The sequence below is a fragment of the Nannobrachium achirus genome, assembly GCF_963921795.1.
Source record: "Nannobrachium achirus genome assembly, chromosome: 22".
Lineage (NCBI taxonomy): Eukaryota > Metazoa > Chordata > Actinopteri > Myctophiformes > Myctophidae > Nannobrachium > Nannobrachium achirus.
The window spans coordinates 1,767,012-1,788,998 of NC_137829.1; the positions used below are offsets into that span (position 1 = coordinate 1,767,012).

The 21,987-nt window shown below is 42.3% G+C and overlaps 1 protein-coding gene across 1 annotated transcript in view; it reads left to right on the plus strand.

The window, feature by feature from the left end:
- LOC308308144 (low-density lipoprotein receptor-related protein 1B-like) overlaps positions 1-21,987 on the plus strand; it is a gene marked incomplete at both ends in the record, with an annotated part of 592,679 nt that overhangs the window by 474,172 nt on the left and 96,520 nt on the right. Inside the window, 8 exon segments of the mRNA XM_080753509.1 lie at positions 7,957-8,138; positions 10,953-11,152; positions 11,903-12,091; positions 12,745-12,893; positions 13,222-13,315; positions 13,896-14,012; positions 16,615-16,734; positions 19,134-19,253. Coding sequence (XP_080609635.1) covers positions 7,957-8,138; positions 10,953-11,152; positions 11,903-12,091; positions 12,745-12,893; positions 13,222-13,315; positions 13,896-14,012; positions 16,615-16,734; positions 19,134-19,253 — 1,171 coding nt within the window.

Consider the following 21,987-nt stretch of genomic DNA (forward strand, 5'->3'; position numbering starts at 1 on the left):
ACCCCCAAAATGATGTGTATTTGTCCACGGACCCCCATCTCCAAATATTTAGTTCCAGGGCCCCCCCCAGAAGCAAAATTTGAGTTACAAATGTTCGCTTAAAAAGTACATATATCCAAAGATTTGCACACATTTCCACGACTTTTCAAAAATAGCAGATCTACAAGCTTGCAGCACGGCACTCTGTGCGGCGCTGTGACCTTGTATAACGTTATTTTTCAATAGCTAAAGTATAAAATAATTAAGGTCCCTCCACCTTGGGCCCTAGTAACTCAGTCCCACTTTCCCCCCCTTGTGACGCCCCTGCCTGCATGGATTCATCTTTTCCTTTATACCCTAACCCTAACCCTTTATACCGGTGGGTTTTAACCTTTTTCATATCAAGGTCCATTGTTTATTCGGCATTTGAACCACGGACCACCTTTTGATGAGATTTAGCCTCTCAGACCCAAAACTTAAAATATGTTGTTGTCGTTCTGAATTCTGGATTGGTAACAGAACAGACAAACAGGCAAAAGGTTGCGCAAAATAACAATTCCTCTACATTCAATTACAATGCAATTAGCAGATCTACAAACTTGCAAAGCGTTGCATTCTTTTTTTTTTTGCACCACACTGTTGTACGATGAATTATATACATAGGCAGTACTTTATGAAAAGCATTCAATGCGATGCGAGATTGTGGTCTAGCCGAGACCACCTCGGGACTCCTGGATCGCTGCCCTCCACACTCTCCTATCTAACATCAAGGTCTACAGTGTTGTTAGCTAAGCTGTCGAGCTGCAGTGCATCTACAGCAGTGGTTCTCAACCTTTTCAGGCCGCAACCCCAAAAATAATCGATATTTCAACTAGGGACCGCCCACCCTGATGAGCATTAAGAGTTGAGGCATTACATTTTATAGAACACGGTTCCATTGTGAAAATAGCAGATCTACATGCTCACAACTGACGACCGGTGGTTGAGAACCACTGATCTACAGTACTTAGGTGGTACGCTTCTTGCCTTTCCTGACTCCCATAGTAGTGGGAGAAATATGTGAAAAAGGTGTTCACCTCCTGGCAGAAAGCGTGAAAATTTGCACCTAGGGGTATTTTTGTGCGCTGAATTCAAAAATTGACGGTCCCAAGCACTTTTCTCAAATTCACTTTTCTCTAATTCACTTACCATAGGGTTAGGGTTAGGAAAAAAAGACCCCCCAAAAATCTTCTTTAAGTAGCATGTGAGGGGTCTATCTAGGGGGTTTTCATGATTCTGAATCCATTCCAAGCATTTGTTTTGCACAAAAACATTCCTTGGGCAAGAAATGGACCCCACCCAAAACTATGGTTTAGTGATGAGTCGTCACTTTTCACAGTTGTGTAGGGTCCATTTCTTGCTCAAGGAATGTTTCCCGTGCAAAACAAATGCTTGCAATGGATTCAGAATCATGAAAACCCCCTAGATAGACCCCTCACATGCTATTTAAAGAAGATTTTTTGGGGGGTCTTTTTTCCCTAGTATGGTAAGTGAATTAGAGCCACCAGATCCCATGGGAAAAGTGCTTGGGACCGTCAATTTTTGAATTCGGCGCACAAAGATACCACTAGGTGCACATTTTCACGCTTTCTGCCGGAAGGGAACACATTAGCCTATTTTTGTTACATATTTCTTCCACTAATAGGCCTACCGGTACATCACCATACGCCATACGTAACATTTTGCTAAATGTTGTTCCGTAAACTCGGCACGAGAGCAATTGTGTGCCGCCCTTCAGGCAACAACAACACTAAAAAGAACATAAATTGTTGAAACACACAGATATACAAGGTGTCTGTCTCTCTGCCAGACAGCAACGATTTATTTATCCCTCCATCACACTGTCTGACACGATGCCACCGCTTCTTTGCACGTTATTTTAAAGAGCAATCAATAACATTTGACTCATAGCTTAACAACACGTAATGTCAGTGCGTTATTTTCTCATTTATTAATACATCCTTTGAGCGTGAGTCACTCATGTGATCTTGGAGATGCGAGAGAGAGAGAGAGTGTGGCTCATTTTCACAGTCGGTGTTCAGCTCATTGATGGGCACCATTCAGCCCATTTATGGACATCATAATGGACTTTTATAGCCTGTGGCCAGAAGCCAGTTAGCGTTTTGCAAGTGAATGCAAATTAATAGTGTCAACATAACCGGCGGCCCTTTTTAGCGTGGAAGTAACTGGCCTCATAACAAAGTGGCACTCTCTCTCACTCCCTCTGGGTGATGGCCGGTCCAGGCGGGTCACCCTCTGGGTGATGGCCAAGGTCCAGGCGGGTCACCCTCTGGGTGATGGCCAAGGTCCAGGCGGGTCACCCTCTGGGTGATGGCCAAGGTCCAGGCGGGTCACCCTCTGGGTGATGGCCAAGGTCCAGGCGGGTCACCCTCTGGGTGATGGCCAAGGTCCAGGCGGGTCACGGGAGTCGAGCCCAGGGACACTGGGATGGGAACACCTGCTGGCCCTCGCCATCCCGTGTGACATCAGTGGTGGTATGTGGGGGGCAAATGGCTCATTTCAGCTCAATTACGCCCACACTCTCTCTCTCTGTGTTTGGGTCCATGCCACCATGGCCTGCAGCAAGAGACACAGATATGGACAGTTGTCACTTCCTGGGGCTACTTTAGACTTTATAGAGACAGTTGTCACTTCCTGGGGCTACTTTAGACTTTATAGAGACAGTTGTCACTTCCTGGGGCTACTTTAGACTTTATAGAGACAGTTGTCACTTCCTGGGGCTACTTTAGACTTTATAGAGCCACTGAGAGCCAGATGGAAGAAGTACTTAAAGAGGCACTCCACCACTTTTCAACCTATGTTCATATAATTGGTCCTCACTCAAAAATAGTTTTTATTTATTTTTTCTCAGAGGAGGGCTGTGGGCAGGTCAGAAACCCATCGTCTTGTGACATCATCGATTGCCAATCCAGCTTATAGAAACTGCAGGCTTTCTATTCCTGAAAAGTTGCAATTTTAAAGTGGAAGCCATTGTTCTCGCGATAATAAAAATCTAAATATTTTTTTCAAAAATATTGATTAATTTTATTTTTTTGGAAAATGATGATGTCACAAGACGATGGATTCTGAACTTCCCACAGCTCTCCTATAGGAGACTTGGACTGAGTAGAAAAAAATTGTGATATTTTATCATGAACATTAGTGAGGACCTATTATATGAAGTGGTGAACTACTCCTTTAAGTAAAGGTATCAATACTGCAATGTATACTCTGTTTCAAGTGGAAGTCCCGTAGTCAAAATGGACTTGTACAAACATATTGGCATCAAATTATACTCAAAGTACCAAAAGTAAAAGGTATTCGTTGTGCAGATGGTCCCATTTCTCAAGTTTTCAAATATAAAATACATAAAAAATCCTTTGAAAAGCACAAGCTTACAATGTGCCGCATTGCAACGCATTGTGAGCTTGTAGATCGGATATTATCAAATTGCCAAACTATATATTCTTAATAGGTCTGAAGTGGTTTTGTAATAAAAATATACAAAGTAACAAAGTTTTCATTGCAGTGGAGTAAAAATACAATACAGGAGAAGTGTGAGGATGAGGAAGAGCACAAGTGTTTTTTCTTTCTTGTTTTTTATTTTTTTATTTTTTTGTGGGATTTGCTGCACAGAATCAGCATGTGGATCCACTGACAGAGAAGAAGCATTTAAACTGCTATTCATGAGGAACTACTAAAGAATTCAAGGATTAAAAGCTGCCCTCTCATTGCACTTTATCTGGTAATTGTTAAATGGACTCGAAAATGAAAATGTTTATTGACATAATATAATTATATCACATCATGTATCATTTAATTTCATACAATTTATTCATTTCTTTTTTTTTTTAAATATGACAATACTCCTGTTCAGATTGCTGCATGTAATTATTAAATGGCATCAAGGTGCTCGGAATCCAATAAATGCAGAAGCAGAATGCATCAGCAGTTCAGATCAATGGTCTTGTTACCACTACGGTTATAGATGACGGTAAATTCTCTTTGTCTAGCATTCAGGATGAGGGCAGATAAAACAGGGCTGGTGAAGTACAGACAGACAGAGCCTATAGTCCTGATGTAGGCTAGGATCGTAGGTAAACCAAGAACCCATCATCAGTCTAACAGTAGAATAACCAAAAAGTCAATAATCCGCACATTAGAAATATAAACACTGTAGCAGGGGTGGGCAACTTTGATGATGGTGAGGGCCACTATATTTCCACCCTCCCTCCAGGGGGCCACATTTGTCATTCTAGTATTGCATACAATAGAAGCAAAAATAGCCGATCTACAAGTTCAAAACGCATCGCGCTGCGATGCGTTTTGAGCTTGTAGATCGGCTATTTTTGCCTCTTTTGAATTGGAATCCTGTAATATTTTTTGTTATTTTTTAATTGGAATCCTGAAATGTAATATTTTGATTCAATTTCAAACGCATTTAGTTATATGCTCATGTTAACTTTATGAACCTAAATAAAAATACATCGGACATAAAAAAAAAACCATTTTATTACTACTATACTAGTCATTAAGCTACTAAGATAGACTGACGGAATTAAAGCAGGTCATGTTTGGAATTGTAACAGCTGAAATCAATAATATATCAGTTTTCCGATATTAACCTGAGGGCCGCATTAGGTGAAGGTGGGGGTCGCATGTGGCCCCCGGGCCGCCAGTTGCCCATGTATGCACTATAGGATGCCAGGTCAACAACGACCTGGCATCAGTCTACATATCATCTAAATTACATTTTAGCCTTTGCATAAGCCTTCAAGGTCGTCGAGGCTTGGGCAAGTGCTATGGCAAGTACGAGGAAGAGGTGAGTCTTCGGATTATGGTGGAGTGAGTCTGCAGTTCTAACTGCAATGGGGAGTTCATTCCACAGTTTGGGAGCCAGATAGGAGAAGAGTGAGTGGAGTGTTGTCCTGGATCTTTTAGCGAAGGTTCTGCCAGCTTCCATGTGTTTGCTGATCTGAGTGAGCGGTAGAGGCTGTATAGGGTTGGATCAGGCTCTGAAGGTATGGAGGTGCCATACATACCTTTGGTTGCTTTGTAGGCCAACATCAGTATGTGTGTGTGTGTGTGTGTGTGTGTACTCTGTGTATTGGAGAAGGGGGGAGACATGTGAACATTTTGGCTGGTTGAAAACCAAGCAAGATCAGATGTAATGTTGATTCATTAGACCTTATGATAACACGTTACTTAAAGGTCAGGTCTATAATGCATTATACTTGTATTTATAATGCATTATAAAGGCCAGTCCATGCTCTCTCCGAAAGCTAACTTTTTGTCTGAAAGGTTCCGTTCAACTACAAAATAATGATGTCACTGGGATCTTCTGAAAACCTTTACCCCGAATTAGAGTTCAGAGAGTTTGGATGCATTATAGAGCCGACCTTTAGGTAAAGTGTTACCTGGTAGTTACAAAGTGTTTATAAATGTATAATGCATTGTGACCAGCACTTATACATTATATCATTGTATCAAGTTATAATAATATTATAACAAGGTTCATATTATGAACCTTGTTAGAAGCTGTCATAATTAAAATCATGTTTGACAGGTGTTGTATTGCCTTTATGAGTGCATTATAAATGTGGTTTTATAGACTTCTTGATGGACCCAACCTTAACGATCTTTGTTTTCATATGAACCATATTCAAATGTTGACATTTCTCACAAGCTAACCTTCATTTTAACACGATGAAGCAATCATTGGGATCAATGCATGATTCCAGAGTCTGGGTTTACTCATTATGAATATTAACCAAACATACCCCCCTCGTCAAGGGGAGGTGGAGGTAATGGGGGGTGGGAGGGGTACAGTTCTAATCAAACATTTCCCTCAATCTGTGACATTTGGAGAGTGTTTGTCTGTTTGAAGCTTGATTTTGTATAAATTACTGATGGGGAGTGGTGAAAAAGTCATTATACATAATGTCCCCATTTCAGTTATAAATGTCCCCATATTCATGTATAAAAGTTATTCTTAAAATAGCTACAGCTACCTGTATTTTCAAATGGCCGAAAATCTATATATGACTGAAGTGGTTACAGTTTGTTTAAAGTAAAAAGCAATACCTCAAAATTACAGTACTTTTAATGTCAAGTACTTATACAGTACTTGACTTGAGTAAAAATGTACCTATAGTTACTTTACACCACTGTACAGTTCTAATATTTTTCCTCTGTCTGTGACATTTGGAGGGTGTTTGAAGGTGGATTTTGTCTAAATTACTGATGGGGCCCGTTCTATTTGTCTGGGCCGTACAGGTGCATTTTTCATGCAAAAACATTAAAACAATAACAAAAAGATAGAGAAGGGCCCTTACTGGCAGATTGCATGAGTGTCGGCTGGGGACGTTTGAAATATTATTTTCAAAGCAACAGTTTCATCTTGCCAGCTGGCACACTTATTGTTTATTCCATGACAACTGGTTTAGCTAAAAAAAATCGAATAAAAAAAGCAACAGAGTGCTTATCCCGAATATCTTCGGTAAATATACAGTATAACATGTTATATTATTATATATTATTAATCCTTACAGTGCTATCTGGGGAGTCTGTGTGTGACACTAGACGTGCACATCACTTACCTTTGGGCGAAGACGTGCACGCGCAGCGAAAAACCTCCATAGAAACTCATTGATCTTGCAACAAAGAAGCCTCTTTATCTCCAAAAAATACTTTTTGATCCCAAAACCGAATTTTTTCCATGGCAAAATACCGCTCCAATGATGGATTTCTGCTGGCAATGGCTTCTACTGTGTCTTACATAACAACATTATTTGCATATTATAACCACACCCGGGGGTCTATTAGAGTAATGTTAACTCCATAGACTCCTGAATCGCCAGGATATATTTATTGCGACTGCAGGTCGCAGTTTACTATCAGAACCGTCACATCTTGACCGTATCTGTCTGTCTGGGTAACGCTTGTCTTTTTTGCTGATTTACTCTCATGCTCTGACATCACGCTCTGACATTCCCGTGATGTCAGGGAAACCAAATCCCTTTTATGCCCATATATGGAGATCCCTGTGATGCCAGGGGAACCAAATCCCTTTTATGCCCATATATGGAGATATGGAGATCCCTGTGATGCCAGGGGAACCAAATCCCTTTTATGCCCATATATGGAGATATGGAGATCCCTGTAATGCCAGGGGAACCAAATCCCTGTTATGCACATATATGGAGACCCCTTGGTACCCATATATACATCACTGGCCAGATGGCCATGACATGGCGCGACCTCGCCTTAGTTTCGCCCTTAGGTGTCTTATTGGTATATTTACTGTATACTGTAGCCCTTTTTATGGGCATGGTTAGCAATTTTCAGCGAGGTTCAGGAGCCATGGCTACACTCTGCCATCTAGCTTGGCCTAATTATACATTCATAGCACATAAACATGAGCACAAATATTGGCGGAAGAAGCGCTTCCAATCATTTCTTTGCATAATAAAAAGCAGATCAGTAATATTGGCTGTCCTGTGTATGGATACAACAAACAAGTTGTTTGTGGACACATGCACACGACACGCATACGCAAACACACACCCACACACACCCACTGAGCCATAGTCAGCTATAAGTCCATCTAAAATCAGGGTATAACTGGTCTAAAAGTGAATGTTTTTTAGACGGCTAGGCTTAGCCTAAACTTTGAAACAATGTCTTTTCAACGGATATATATAGACATTTATAAAACAGCTAATCAACATCTAATCTACGCTTATAGCCGTATAAAAAACATTCAATTTTAGACGAGTTATAACTCTGTTTTAGCCTAGCCGTTTAGATGTATCTTAGACGTCCATATAGCCCGAAGAATGTGGGCACGTGCACGCAGTCACTTACACATGCATGCACAAATCCAGGCTTGCACGCCAATGCTGACCAACATTTTGTCTTTTCTCTGGTGTTCACCAGATAGTGCACAGGACGGCGGTGCCCAGCGCCCTGGCGGTGGACTGGATCGGGAAGAACCTGTACTGGTGCGACATGGACAGGAAGAGCCTGGAGGTGTCCAAGGCCAACGGCCTCTACCCCACCGTCCTGGTCAGCTCCGGCCTCAAGACCCCCACAGACCTGGCCCTGGACCCCCAGACCGGGTGGGTAGCACAACGTTGTTCTACTGTCCTTAACCCATTTAGGCCTAGAATTATTGAATGCTTTAACCAGTGAAAAATAGCAGATCTACAAGCTCATAGCGCGGCACCGAGTGCCGCGCTGCGAGCTTGTAGATCTGCTATTTTTTTTTAAAGTCGTGAAAATGTGTGCAAATCTTTGAATATATGTATTTTCAAAGCGAACGTTTGTAACTAAAATTTTGCTTCTGGGTGGTCCCTGGAACTAAATATTTTGAGATGGGGGTCCGTGGCCAAATAAATATCATTTTGGGGGTCCTTCACATGAAAAGGGTTGAGCACCACTGAGTCTATCAAGAACAGACTAACTGAGCTCCAGTTAAGTGAAAGGGACCTTTTCTTTGACGATGGCTGGCCAGATTGCTGACATAGTTTTTCCAAAAACCTTAGGATTCAAAAGACACTTATAGAATCGGGTCAAAATTCAAATTTTCACGCAGATCTACAAGATCTACAAGCAGATCTACAAGCTCGCAGCGCGGCACTCGGTGCCGCGCTGTTAGCTTGTATATCTGCTTTTTTTTTTATATTTAAAGCATAAAATATTGCGTCATAATGTGTTCAGGCCTAAATGGGTTAATACTTAACGCTGACATAGTTTTACCATAACTAATGTAGATTAACTGCCAGGGCTTTTTCCTATTTTATTCACCTGATGTTCGGTGGTGCCGTGCACTCACCGCATGCACGTTGTGTGAGTGGGTGTTCCCGTCCATGACTGCCGGCGGTCTTTTCTTTCACGCAGAGAAGAAAGAATACAACTGCAATGCTCCGTGTGTATACGTTATGGTCCATAGAAAATAGGCCATTTTGACCAAATGCGCAATATGGGACAAGAGGCAGAGATATATACTGTATACAGTATATCCATGTTTCTGCCGCCAGAGTGAATACAATTCAATAGGAGCCGGAAGTTTGCAGATGTTGTTTTCCGCGTCTGAAAATATTTTGTGCCAGGGACACAAAACAATCCACTTGGGGGTTGGCACTAATGGTTCTTGCCCGACTGACCGTGGCAAGTAAATAAAATGTGAGATTGAATGTGCGATGCCTTTGATGTGAGTTTCAAGCATGCAAGTAGAAAGTAAAAAAGTGTCAAAATGAACGATAATTAAAAATTTGCCTATCAATTTATAATGGACAATTTACTTTTCAGGAAAGTGGACATGACCTTTGGGCAAGTACTGTACTTGCCTGACGGGCAAGTGCCTCTGAGACCTTAGTGTCAACCCCTGATCACTTATCATGTGATGTTCGTATTTTTCATAAAGATTACTTCTCTTTTTATTGTATTTTTCAAGATTCTTTGAAAATAGCAGATCTACAGTACAAGCTCGTCCCATCATGGCGACACATTGTGAGCTTTAAGATCAACTTTTGTTGGGGACCCCCTGGAACCCCCTCAAGGATCCCTGGGGGTCCCCGGACCCCACTTTGAGAACCACTCCACTGTCAAATGTGTGTGTTTCAATTTGTGACATCAATCGATGCAAACAAATTGTTTGACCACATATAATAGGCTACCAGCTGAGAAAATGAAAATGATTGTTTTGGTCTGATCCTACAATACCCCGAATTCACTGCGAAGGCCTTTGCCTCTCGAGCGGTTTTCAAGGCCATTGTGCTGTGTCAGGGAGAGCGGCCGCACAGAGGATGTCACCGACGCAGACAATCTGTGATGCGTTCGATCAGCTTGATGCAGAGAGCATTGATGGACTGAGAGCAGCGTCATATTGATCATTAGGCCTACTGTTAGAGACTGTTGATAGACCATGCATGCATACAGTATATCCATCCTTCCACTCATTGTTGATAGACTATACATGCACATGTATTCATTCTTATTTGCATTTTCCCAAAACATTAATATTGTGCTTTTCTGAGAACCCAAAGTCGCTTTACATAAATAAAAAGGAAGGAACCATCACTGTTGATATACTGTATATTTATATTTATTGATAAGACTATACATAATGTAGGTCCTATTATTTTAAAGCTGCACTATGTACATTTCCTCTTATACCCCAGATTTAAGCCTGGTTTCCTGCTCAGGTGCTGACATTTTTACCATTGAGCTAACAGAGCCTGCCTGCTTGCTCAGGTCACAATTTGTGTCAGATCCTGTGTCTAAGTGTCTAGACATGACCTTTGACACGATCTAAATGCTTCAATTGAAGAGCAGAGAGACAAAATACAACCACCCCAATATTGTATAAGTTATATTGTATTAACATACTCTACCATACATATAGTATAAATTATATTGTATTAACATACTCTACCATACAGATTGTATAAATTATATTGTATTAACATACACAGATTGGACACAATTCAAATGTATTCATTTGAAAAAGTGATACTGTATAGGGCTGCTTTAAGGGCCATTCACAGCAAACACACTACATATTTAATGTGAATCAAGCTTTATTCAGAGTTCCAGTGCAGATATATACTGCAGTACCAGAATACAAGCAAAATGTAAGTCTTAGCTATTATTTTATGTTATAGACTATACTTCTTTGGGTTTTGGTTTGGTTCTTGACTCTTTAGTCACCCTTTACTTGTTTACCTGTGACCCATACATTGGGCAGCGGGTTCGAAGGGGGCAAGAACTGAGTTGGAGGCACTTTTTGAACCGCTGCTCACCAGGCGGTGGCTTTTCAATTTGACGCATCAGGGAAACGGTCAGCTTGGCCTTCGATTTTCTCCCATCCTCCCCCTCTGCAAAGTCCAGCATTGTGTGAAACCGCATGGCGCTTTCTCCCTCCTGCCTAGGTATGCATTCTGGGTGGACTGCTGTGAGTCTCCCCACATCGGCCGCATCGGCATGGACGGCCGCGGGCAGACGGTCATCATCGACACAGAGATCTATAGCCCCACTGCCCTCACCATCGATTACACCAACAAAAGGCTGTACTGGGCGGACGACACTCACATTCTGTTTGCCAACATGGACGGCACGCAGAGACATAAAGGTGAGATGGAGTGCTGTTGTGGTCCGGTTTATGTCAGCAGCAGCAGCAGCAGGCATAACCGATCGTGTATGCAGTTATTGATGTGCACTGTTGGTCACTGTGGTCACTGATATCGCAAACTATTTCCGTCCAGCGACTTTGACATTTAAAGCCGGATTTATATTCTGTCGTGTGGCAGTGTCACAATAGCCGATCTACTCGCTTCATTGTTTGATTGAATACTTTATTAACAGTTTGCAAAAACAAGTACAGTATACAATCTGCTAACCTGCGATTTGAAACGTAAATCGAGTCACATTGTGGAGCTTGAATGAAAAGAATTAAGTGAGCATAAATTATGCATTAGCCACAAAATCAAGAGGTACAGCATCGGCTTCATGAATCGTTGATAGAGTTTTGCTATTAATCATTTGAATGATAGCAACAGCCCTTGTGCGAGAAAAAACAAGCAAATAAATCCTATATTCTCTAGAATCCTGCAGTGTTGCAGGACCTCCAGAACAGTTAGCAGATGATTATACAATGATACTGTAGTTTGATAAATGGATGCAGTTGAGGATAAAAAAAAGGTTTCACACTGTGTTCCAGAAAATGCACTAGGTGATGTTGTAACTGCCAGTGTAGGGCAATGTGAAAGTGAACAGCAGCAGCAGCACTAGCTTGATTTGATTGAATTGAACCGGAATACAATTGAATGAGTCCTCCCCCGGCGCGGTCTTGTCTGACTCTTTCTTGGCCTCTCTCCCCCAGTGTCCTACGATCACATCCAGGGGGTGATGGCGCTGACCCTGTTCGAGGACTTCATCTACTGGACGGACGGCAAGTCCAAGTCGCTGCGACGGGCGCACAAGACCACGGGGGCCCAGGGGATCGAACTCCTCAACTCCTGGCAGGCCATCAAGTCCATCAAGGTCTACCACTCCCTTCGCCAGCCCGAAGGTAAGAGGGAGTCCCTCCCAGCCCGCCACTCAAAGTGCTGCGGAGGGGAGTACTTAAGTACTGTTTTGAGGTATTTTTACTTTACTTTATTGGTATTTCTAATTTTAATTCTATTCCACTACCCCTATCTCAGAGGCAAATATTTGGACTTTTACTCCAAGTCAATTATTTGAAAACTTTAGTTACTAGTTACTTTGAAGATTTAGATTATTATTACAAAACATGCATTAACCACTATAGACCTAATTACACTACATTTTGTCCATTTGAAAATAGGCTAGCCGATCTACAAGCTCATTGAGACGCATTGTGAGCTTGTAATCTTTTGCTATGTTTGTATACATTCCATGCATTTAAAATCTTGTGAAATGGGACATTCTGCATAATGAGTTCTTTCTACTTTTAGTTGTACTCAAGTACATTTTGAGGCAACTGTACAGACTTTTACTTGTAACAAAGCATACATTTAAACAGTGCAGTATTGACTCTTGTACTTAAGTAAAACATGTGAGTACTTTTTCCCACCACCTGCCCTCCCCTCCCCTTCCATCCTCCCTCGTGCAGTAGTAGTGTGGTTATGGGTCTTTACAGTATTAGGGAGGAAATGGTGTGTGAAATAACACTCTGGCTTCTCCTGTCCTTTCCGTGTGCAGTGGCCAAGCACCAGTGTCAGGTTGCCAATGGAGGCTGCAGCCACCTGTGTCTGCTGTCGCCCGGCGGGGGACACAAGTGTGCCTGTCCCACTAACTTCTACCTGGCAGCTGACAACAAGACATGCCTCTCCAACTGCACCTCCAGTCAGGTCAGCTCAATTCCAAATCCCCTGCCTACCAGGTCTCAACAGTTGTCTTGTCTTTTTTACTGTTTGTTTCGTTCAGTTTGTGTATTCTTTTGTCCCCCTAAAGCAGAATAGTAGTTCCATGATGGTTTTCTCTTTGTTTGACTCGCTCTCTCGTTTGCTGCGATCCATGTGGCTTAGAGCCGCATGGAAGTGTTAGCATATTGATTTTGTTCTTTGGCTTTGAAGTAAAAAAAAAAAAAAAAAAGATAAATCCTGTTTTGACTTTGAATTCTGCCTCTTTATTGTTATTAATGTTTTCTTTCTTTGTTGTTCTGTGTGGGGCCGGCAGTTCCGCTGCGGGACGGATGAGTGCATTCCGTTCTGGTGGAAGTGTGACACGGTGGATGACTGCGGGGACGGATCGGACGAACCTGCCGACTGCCGTGAGTTTGTCCTCAAGACACTGCAGAAACATCAGCCACACACACACGATTGAAGTCCAAACTACCATCATAGCCAACCTTAGCAAAAAAAGCTGCTGCGAGGCGATTTTTCAAATGGAGCATGAATTGTATGGAGGAGGGGGTGAAGTGAGGTTCAAACCAAGCCTTTGTTCTCTGTAAAACGTAAAACCCTTCAGAATACCACTCCCATGAAGATTGAGTTTCTTTTTCCTCTCTTTGGGGGGTATATTTTAATATTTTCTAAATTGTCGTCCTTGTCAGGTGGAAACCTTGCATGTCCAATACGGTTCCTTTTGTATTATTATTCAAAAATACATTTAAGTCAAAGTAGATCTGCTACTACTATAGATGGTATGCACATAAAGTGAATGGCAAATCGAGTGGAAAAGTGAGTGTCAAAATGAGTTTAATGTTGTTTAACGTCGTTTAATGCAAAGCTCTCACAGGCGCTGCGGTAATTCGGGGGTTTTGTTTCATGCATTACTGTTATATCTGTAATATGCATTCCCAGAGATAAGATGCACTTTTTCTTCCTCCTGTCTCTTCCTTCTATAAACAGCGGAATTCAAATGCCAGCCTGGCCGTTTCCAGTGTGGCACCGGACTCTGTGCTCTGCCACCCTTCATCTGTGATGGAGAGAATGACTGTGGTGACAACTCAGATGAAGCTAACTGTGGTAAGTTTGACTGTGGTGACAACTCAGATGAAGCTAACTGTGGTAAGTTTGACTGTGGTGACAACTCAGATGAAGCTAACTGTGGTAGGTTTGACTGTGGTGACAACTCAGATGAAGCTAACTGTGGTAGGTTTGACTGTGGTGACAACTCAGATGAAGCTAACTGTGGTAGGTTTGACTGTGGAGACAACTCAGATGAAGCTAACTGTGGTAGGTTTGACTGTGGTGACAACTCAGATGAAGCTAACTGTGGTAAGTTTGACTGTGGTGACAACTCAGATGAAGCTAACTGTGGTAGGTTTGACTGTGGAGACAACTCAGATGAAGCTAACTGTGGTAGGTTTGACTGTGGAGACAACTCAGATGAAGCTAACTGTGGTAGGTTTGACTGTGGAGACAACTCAGATGAAGCTAACTGTGGTAGGTTTGACTGTGGTGACAACTCAGATGAAGCTAACTGTGGTAGGTTTGACTGTGGTGACAACTCAGATGAAGCTAACTGTGGTAGGTTTGACTGTGGTGACAACTCAGATGAAGCTAACTGTGGTAGGTTGACTGTGGTGACAACTCAGATGAAGCTAACTGTGGTAAGTTTGACTGTGGTGACAACTCAGATGAAGCTAACTGTGGTAGGTTTGACTGTGGAGACAACTCAGATGAAGCTAACTGTGGTAGGTTTGACTGTGGAGACAACTCAGATGAAGCTAACTGTGGTAGGTTTGACTGTGGAGACAACTCAGATGAAGCTAACTGTGGTAGACAACTCAGATGAAGCTAACTGTGGTAGGGATCTGTCACCAGCAGTAGTGGAAAAAGTAGTCAGTTGTTTCTTTACTCAAGTAAAGGTATCAATACTGCAATTTAAGAAACGATTAAAAGTCCGGAATTCAAAACTGACTTAAAATAACAAAAGTAGTGGTATCAAAATAATACTTAAAGTGCACAAGTGAAAGTTCAATATGCAGAATGTTCTGTTTCACAAGTTTTAACCTGTACAAGAATCTTTTGAAAAGAGGAGATCTACACTCACAATGTGTCACATCGCGACACACTATGAGCTCGTAGATCGTCTATTTTCAAATGGCCAAAATGTATGTGAAATAGATAGGACTGAAGTGGGTAACGCGTCTTTTGTAATAATAATAAAGATCTGCAAATGATCTAGTAAGTTGTCAAATAATTGTAGTGGAGCAGAAGTAGAATACTAATTGTGCTGAGCAGCAGGGAGTAATGTATAGCAGAGCCTGAATGATTTAATATCAAATATAATATTCACAGTTTGCATTTACATTGTATAAATGAAATGTTCTCAAGCTATTAATGTTCTCAATCTGTTTATACAGTAGTTGTAATATGAAACGGTTTGACTGGGTTTTGAACCCGCTTAACACATCAACTGTATATCATTAATTCATTAATTAATTCAGTAGCTTCTGCTGGGGTTATTCAGAGTTTTTGCCTCATTTTCAAGGCTCCATGAACGCACCTCTGTCCAAATGTAATCAGATTACTTCCGGGAACGGCAGACGATTCGTCGGTAAAGGAAAATTGTAACCACGGCCATCCGTGCTTTTGTTATGGTCTGTAGAAAAGGGCTTTTGTTTTGACCAAGGACACGATCTGGAGATAGATAGATTCCGAGAAACACCCACTTTCCTGAAAATCATTACATTGTTGTGAACGGCAGATCCTATTTCCTGATGACGTCATCTCCCGATGGATTATGAGAATTTGAGTCTTTGCATCAGTGCCAGTTCCCGCAGACCGCACGCTACGGTTTACGATAGGCAACGTTTTAAAGGACAACTTTGTTATTTTACAACAAGTATGTCTTTTTAGACACAATAAGCCGTTGATTTCTTTATTACTATTTATTTACAGTAACACTACTAGTTCCCATAAGTCACATCTGCCCATGAAAAAGACACTTGTACGCATGCCCCCAACCATTGAAATCGAAATCGCTAAAATGGCTAAAACTTTTGAAATCATTAAATGAAAACATTTTAACACTCATATTTTCTTTTCTACAAATTACAATCTAAAACAGGGGTCTTCAACAGGGGGTCCAGAACCCCTAGGGGGTCCTCGGAGTTACTACAGGGGGGCCGCCAAATCTTTGTGTGATAGGATCACGTTTTTTACATTAACCACTTGAACCCTAGCATCCCTATGCTGAGTGGAACATTAGCCAAAAATAGCAGATCTACAAGCTTACAACGCCTCGCAGCGCGAGGCGTTGTAAGCTTGTAGATCGGATTTTTTTTTTGGCAAAAAGTAGAGGGAAAAGAAGAGCAGACTAAAGTATTTGACGTTTCAAGTGGTTAAATGTGATGTCATCATGTGACTCCAACATGATGACAGTGCTGTCAAACAAGTCCACGCTGTCTAAGAAATCTATGAACATTTTAAATCTGCAACACAATTTTATACAATATGTACAGGGGGTCCCTGCTTCATCTCTCTCTCAGCTAATAAGGGGTCTCTGGCCTGAAAACGTTGAAGACCCCTGATCTAAAATATGAACCCTTTAACCCCCTTTGACCACCGCTGGTTTGGTATACTGTAACAACGGCGGTGTTTCTTTGCTCTCGTTCCACAGAGACGTACATGTGCCTGTCAGGACAGTTCAAATGTACCAGGAAGCAGAAGTGCATTCCTCTCAACCTGCGCTGCAACGGCCAGGATGACTGCGGAGACGGAGAGGACGAAACCGACTGCCGTAAGCGTTGTCTTCTTTTACAGATTTACACCGGGCGGCCGTGTCATCATAGGCCAAGAAAGTCCCCAAAACTTCAAAGGTTTTCCTCCCAAAAAAGTCGGGATGTATTTTGTTTCCTTCTCAAAAAGGGTTCCTGTCTCCAATCAGACAGGATTGGTCATGCTTCACTTGACATCACACTATATAATATAAATGGTAAGACTGCACCAGAATTGCACCTGTAGTTTGAGAGCGTGCTCAGATGCTACAGTACACTACGCTGTCTGTCGCCGGGCTGGTGCTTAGCTAGCTAGCAGGCTTTGTCTAGTCTGTAATTAGCTATTCCAATGGCAAAACCATGGTAATAGAATGGGGGGGATTAAATATCACTGAATCATGGAGTGTCTGAGAGACGCTGATGTAATCCTAGCTATCAGAACATCACACCTCACGTGTTAACTCCAAACTGCCATATTTGTCTTGCAGTTTGATTGCAAGAGAGAGTGAGAGATTGAGTGGAGATGGAGAGAGAGAGAGAGAGAGAGAGAGAGAGAGAGGGAGAGATGGAGAGAGAGAGAGAGAGAAAGAGAGAGAGGGAGGGAGAGAGAGAGAGGGTGAGATTTGTCTAAGCTTTAATTAAGGTGAAGGCTAATTACTTCACCCCAACTCAAATTTACAGCATATTTTATTTTTTATTTATTGTGTGTGTGTGTGTGTGTGTGTGTGTGTGTGTGTGTGTGTGTGTGTGTGTGTGAGCATTCACAAAGAGTAATTGCTGCAGTTGTGACAGTTCAGTGCGCAGAGAATAAATTAGAATAAAAGTATGCTTTTTAAGAGTTTTTAAGATGTTCAGGTTTAGCTATTTACATAGTGTTGGGTTCCGGAACCCGGAGGAGGAACCTGGAATCGGTTCCATCACATGTGGAGCCGTTTCCGGGAAGCGGTTCTATCGCACTGTTAGAGCTGGCATTTAGCAGGCGTTCCTTATCTAGTCTCGCGTAGCCAGACAACTAGACCACAATCTCTGGATGCTACATAGAGTCTGGAACTACACCGCCCGAAATCCGAGAGAGGACGTTGGCATTACCGTTTGCGAAAATATATATATTAAGATATCTTTACATTGATTTTGTTTTCCTTTCTTCTAAGCAGCAAGCTATATATGCTTAGATGATTTTGATTTATATTAGGATAAATGTGCGTGACTGTAAAGACTTCATAAAGTTATTATTAAGTATTATTAAATGTATTTGAAATTGAATTCAAATTACATGATTCCAATTCAAAAATAGCAAAAGTACTACAAGTACTTGTAGATCGGCTATTTTTTACATAGAATGACAAAGTAGGGCATTGATTTACAAAAAAAAAAGTTACAATACAGAGTTAACATATTTCTGCCGGACAGTGTATACAATGTGGCCCTGGAGTGAGTGTTGAAATGCATAGTGGCCCTCTCCATCATCAAAGTTGCTCACCCCTGGTGTAGTGCCTCAGTAATCTAGGATTTTAGGCAAACTGACCTCACACCTGTGGGTGTGCCCACGTTCAGCTGTCTCTCTTTGCCCCTACCAGGCACGTGCACACATAGACATTAGACATCAAAGGGGGCTTGAGCCCCTGCCCTTTTATCCGTCTGTAAAAAAGTGCCCTCTCCAGACTAAGAATGCAGTTTTTACTGTGGTGAAAGAAATGCAAATGCCATCTTTCCATGCCATACCTGAAGGCAGCATTCAGCATTAATTGCCTTGTCCAAACTCTCCTGAACTTGAATGCAGCATCTTATGTTGAATGAATTACCCTCTCTGTGTTGAAATCCATGCCGTTACGCCACATCTCCAGTGTTGACTTAAAGGAGTAGTTCACCCCCAAAATTATTTTTTTTCCTATTGATTACTCATGCCATGGAGACTTGAGTTCAATAATATTTTTTTGTATTTGTCACACTCCCAAGACAAAAAATTAACCATTGTAAATGTATCCCCATTGATTCCGGATGGGGACCCGAATTCGTTTGGGTCCCCATCCGGAATCAATGGGGGTACATTTATTGTAATCAAATTACTGTCTTAGGAATGCAACAAAAAACAATATTACAAATAACAATATTATTGAACTCAAGTCTCCATGGCATGAGTAATTAATAGAAAAAAAGTCATTTTGGGGATGAACTACTCCTTTAATGCTTAGTTCAGTGTGGTATATCAAGTAACCTCGCGTCGCCAGGCTTTCTCAGGGGAAAGCCTGGTGCTCGTTTACTAAACAGGTCGTTTGATCCGGTCTAGACCCGGTATCAAGTATCACTGCGACGCGTTGTGTGCTTGGAGGTCTGCTATTTTCGTTATTTTCACCAAAAGGCCCTTTTAGAGCTTTCAGACCCTGCCTCTCTAACATTCTCTGCACGTCCCTGGCCCCTACAGCGGAGAGCACCTGTTCCCCGGAGCAGTTCCAGTGCAAGGCGTCCATGCACTGCATCTCCAAGCTGTGGGTGTGCGACGAGGATCCCGACTGTGCCGACGGCTCCGATGAGGCTAACTGCGGTGAGTTTGTGTGTGTGTGTGTGTGTGTTTGTGTGTGTGGGTGTGGGTGTGGGTGTGGGTGTGGGTGGGTGGGTGGGTGGGTGGGTGTGGGGGGAGTCACTTCATCATGAAAAGCATCACTCTCCAGTTGTTATTGCCATTTATTCACTGGAAATGCAGGCTTCTGGTCTGATGAGGAAATGAATTAATGTTACACTTGGGCTCATTCTGGTCTCCCTCTCTCTCTCTCTCTCTCTCTCTCTCTCTCTCTCTCTCCTCGGATTGAGTGAGATGGAGACGAAAATGAAGGACACTCATCCATAACCATTAAGGCTTTAGTAATGTTTATGTTTGAGTTGTATTTTGCAAACAGCATCGTCGCATATTTGCTTTTTTAGCATCATTTGATTGTGTAGCCTATAGCCTAGCCTATAGCCTTTGCGTTTGTGCAATTGTGGCTGTACTCTGTACACACAGACACGCACGCACGCACGCACGCACGCACGCACGCACGCACGCACGCACACACAGTGGGCTCAGGGAGCATGCTTCTAGTTATTATTAATAAATGGTAATTACACACGTCCGTTCCATGTGTCTGCTGTCATTATTGCGACCGTCAGGTCGCAGTTACTATCAAAACATCCACCGGCAGTCAGTCAGTCTGTCACATCACGTCACACTTTTGCCTTACTCATATCTCCGCCACCGTTGCCCCCTATCCATGCCAAACTTTGCACACATACTCCTTGCCTAACCACAACCTCCACCCCTCATTTCTCACATGCCCCTCTTCTAGCGCCACCTTCAGGCCGATTTTTTCAAACACATTTTTGGACACTGCTCCTACAGATTTTGCCCTAAAATCACACAAAGCGGTACACTGTATGTCTACAATCATGTCATCAACATGGATCTGTCCCATTTAGCGCAGATTTTTACTTGCGACCTGCCGGTCGCTTATCTCCCGATTAGGGAGTCTTACTGGTAGCGTATAGGAATATGAATGTCCTCCCGCGTCTGGGCCAATCAGAACGGTATTTGTTATGTTTCGGTGCCTTAGTAACTAGACACAGAACGAGCAGCATGCGTAATCCATTGTGCCTCAAAGAAAATTGGGCTAAAAAGTGGAAGAATAGAATGCATTCATCTTTTTTAACAAGATGTTGTCTTTCTTTTTTTTTCTTGCCTTGGTGTTGTCCCAGTGGCAGTTAGTTAGCTAGTTTAATTTCAGTTTTCTTTCAAGGAGCCAGCCATTTAGAACTTGGTCTGTACAGAAAAGAAAACAAGCCCAGAGTTGCTTATAATAAACAGACATGGCAATATGGTGAATTAGTCACTGAATATGCTATATGCACACAGCCATATTGGAGAGAAGTTGGATCTCTTCTCGCTTCCTTCAAAGGTGTTACCAATGATACTAATGAAGGCTCTGTATCCATTTCATGTAGCACAGTGGTTCTTAAACCTTTTATTTCAAAGTACCATCATATAACCCCCGTTACACACCATTCAAGGGGCCATTTGGAACCCCCAAGGAACAATGAGGGTCCCTGGACCTCGCTTTGAGACCCACTGGCGTAGCAGAGTGTTTCCAGTGAACCAACATGCACACCATCGGCACCATGACTCTGTTTGACCACCCCATGCAGGGGCCCCCATGCAGGGGCCCCCAGGCAGGGGCCCCCATGCAGGGTCCCCCATGCAGGGGCCCCCAGGCAGGGGCCCCCATGCAGGGGTACTGGAGTGGGTTCCACGAGGTCCCCAGCAAAATGAATAGTCTAACCACCCTGATTTATAACTTCGGCTTTTCCAAAATTGCCTGTGGTGCTATCTACAAGCACACAACCCGTTGCAATGTGATACATAGTGAGCTTGTAAATTTGCACGTTTCAAAACATGTTTGGGATAAATCAACTTAAATCTCTTATTGGGGTCCCTGGCCGATGGTGTAAAGTAACTAAGTACATTTACTTAAGTACTATTTTGAGGTTTCTGTACTGTACTTGCATATTTCCAATTTCCAATGGTTTTACTTCTACCCCACTACATCTCAGAGGCACATATTGTACTTTTACTCCACTACAATTATTTGGCAACTTTAGTTGTTAGGATTATTATCACAAAACGTACATTAAGCACTTCAGCTCTGTATACATTTCGGCCATTTGAAAATAGCTGATCTACAAGCTCACAATGTACATTGTGAGCTTGTAGATCTATTTTAAAAAGATTGTATTACGTTTGAAGACTTGAAATGGGACATTCTGCCTAATGAATACTTTAAATTTTGGTACTCTGACTACATTTTGATACCAACTCTTTCGTACTTTTACTCAAGTACATTTTGAATTCCGAACTTCTACTTGTAACACAGTGTTTCTACATTGCAGCGTTGGATACTTTTACCTGAGCAGGGACGTGCTGGCCATTGGGAAAAGCGGGACAACTCCCGAACGGCCGGTTCATTCCCGGCCGGTCCAGGCCGGCCGTTAGGAAAAAAAATACAAATAAAATGTCGGCCTTCGTTCCATTTTGGGGGCTGGGCTGCCAACAAAGTAAATTGTCACTGTCGGGCAGAAACCTCGCATCTCCAAGTTTCAAATTTGTAATTTTTTTTCGCAAAGTAAAGCCCTGCTTCATCATACAAAGCTGTCGCACAAAAGTAGTGAAAACAGCAGATCTATAAGCACACAACGCCTCGCAGCGCGAGGCGTTGTGTGCTTGTAGATCGGCTGTTTTCACTAGTATAAAT